This window comes from Hippocampus comes, unplaced genomic scaffold, assembly GCF_001891065.2.
Source record: "Hippocampus comes isolate QL1 unplaced genomic scaffold, H_comes_QL1_v1.1 scaffold110, whole genome shotgun sequence".
Classification (NCBI taxonomy): Eukaryota; Metazoa; Chordata; class Actinopteri; order Syngnathiformes; family Syngnathidae; genus Hippocampus; species Hippocampus comes.
In genome coordinates this window covers 662,132-664,311 of record NW_017805498.1, presented here as the reverse complement: position 1 = coordinate 664,311, position 2,180 = coordinate 662,132, and the positions used below count along the sequence as shown (strand labels likewise).

At 42.8% G+C, this 2,180-nt stretch overlaps 1 protein-coding gene across 2 annotated transcripts; it reads left to right on the top strand.

Moving 5' to 3' along the window:
• The first annotated feature begins 1,125 nt into the window (after positions 1–1,125).
• On the top strand, positions 1,126–1,949 carry LOC109519957 (gamma-crystallin M3-like). 2 transcript variants are annotated; one of them, XM_019876843.1, is made up of 3 exons: positions 1,126–1,156; positions 1,237–1,485; positions 1,610–1,949. In XM_019876843.1, the coding sequence occupies exons 1-3, from the start codon at positions 1,148–1,150 to the stop codon at positions 1,889–1,891; spliced, it is 540 nt and encodes a 179-aa protein (XP_019732402.1). In that variant the 5' UTR covers positions 1,126–1,147; the 3' UTR covers positions 1,892–1,949. The 2 variants fall into 2 exon arrangements, with proteins under 2 accessions (XP_019732402.1, XP_019732401.1); XM_019876842.1 differs by lacking the exon at positions 1,126–1,156 and having other exon boundaries at positions 1,225–1,485.
• Positions 1,950–2,180: the final 231 nt, after the last annotated feature.

Sequence of the window (2,180 nt, the reverse complement as noted above, 5' to 3'; positions counted from 1 at the left end):
TGGCTCCCCCCCTGCCTGGTGCGCCTCTGCACTGGTTTATATTGACATGCAGAATGTGCAGACGAGGGGAAGCTATTATCATCTAAATTTGGCCATTTGCATATCAGAAAAATGGTCAAGTCTGATTTCCCTTGGTGCACGTGTGATGGCCTCATATAAAAAAAAAAATAAATAAAAGTCAAACGTCCTGACCTGACCCAGGATGAGTGGTTTTCACAGTATCTATGAACACATCTTGTGCTCTCTGAAAGTCATCAGATAGATAGACAATCTATCTCTCAATTACTGTCCTTGAGGAAGAAATGTGACAAATGCATGGCTGACACAAAACAGTCTGAAACAGAATGAATAAAAACATGAAGTGGAATCAGCTCATGCACATTTTTATTAAACGTCCATCAATGACTTATGTCACACCAATAGGTGGCAGCGTGTTACTTATAAATTGTAAACTTCAAGTGCAACAGTAGCTTCGAAAGCAGGAGCAGTTTCACTGCCCATGAGAATAATGTGACATAACAGCATGGTGAAAAAGTGTCTGGTTCCTTTAGCTTGATGCCCAGTCTTATCTGCAACAGTTACTTAAGGCCTTACTGAAAATAATGTTAGTTACGCAGGCATATACGTGACAAATACGCCAATGTTTGCATGCGGTGGTTGCGGACCAAACTATTAGGCGGCCTGTGCCCGAGTAGAGCCTCGGCACAACCTTCCCCAAGAACATATTTTTCATTTTTCCCAAAAGTACACCTGCTGTTTGAAAAACTGAAGAAAGTCCAGAGGCACCAAAAAACATTTGAATCCGCACCTGTGAATTATTACAAAAAGCTATTTTTTCACCCTGCAATAAGAATAGCAGCCAACAAAGTGCTCGTGCCCACAGAGAGTACACAAAGAGGCCTAGGTGACACGTTCTCACCCATAGGAAAGGTGGCCACAATTGGCACTGAACCAGAGGCATACAGTCAGGAATAATAACTATTTGCAGAGCGATTGAACAAACATTATAGGCCTGTATGCTGCGCTGCTGAGTAAGATGTTCCACACAAAGGCTCCATAGATCATTTGGCTATCATGACCAACTATAAAAGGTTTCAGCAGCTGGGCACAAGCAGCAGTGCAATCAGGGATAGGATTAGACATCAGCATGGGCAGAGTATGCGAAATGATTTTTTTTTTCTTTTTATGTAACATGGTTGTTGAGATTCTGAATGGCTTTTTTCAATGTTTTTGCAGATCATCTTCTATGAGGACAGAAACTTCCAAGGTCGCTCCTATGAAACCAGCAGCGACTGCGCCGAGTTGACCTCCTTCCTGAGCCGCTGCAACTCATGCCGGGTGGAGAGCGGTTGCTTCATGGTCTATGAGCGCTCTAATTTTATAGGCCACCAGGTGCTGGTCCGCAGAGGAGAGTACCCCGACAACCAGCGCCTTATGGGAATCAGCATGAGCGACTGCATCCGTTCCTGCCGTATGATCCCCATGGTAAAATCGTAAAGTTGGTGTCTGCTATTGGCGCATCATTTTTTTTTTTTGGAAAGCTCCCAACTGGGAAGCAAAATGTTTCACAAAGCTAACCCCCTTCTAAGCTATGTTCCTCGCTTTACAGCACCGAGGTCCATTCAGGATGAAGATATTTGAGAGAGAGAATTTTGGAGGCCAGATGAACGAGTTGCTTGATGATTGCGACAACATCCTGGACACCCTGCGCATGTCAGACTGCCTGTCTGCTCAGGTGTTGGAGGGCCACTGGCTGCTGTATGAGCAGCCCCAATTCAGGGGCAGAATGCTATACCTTAGACCAGGGGAGTACAGGAGCGTGAGAGAAATGGGGACGGGTCCGGTTGACATGAGGATTGCGTCTATCAGACGCATCATGGAAACATGTTAAGAGGCTCCTACTTTGAAAATGTAACAATTCATATCAATAAATGGTTCATAACTTATAACATGACTATATGGTTATTGTTGATTATCCACGTCAATCTGGTCCTGTATGTATATGTAAGACAATTGACTTGTGTTAATTGTTTGTCTTTTAATGAAGATGCTGTGTAATCTATTAGGAAGATATTGTATTTGGAAAAAGTAGAAAATATTAGTTGTATTTCTTTTTGTAGCCACACCATGCTACAAATAAATTATCTTTATGATCAAATAATCATTGTTGCTTTCATGAT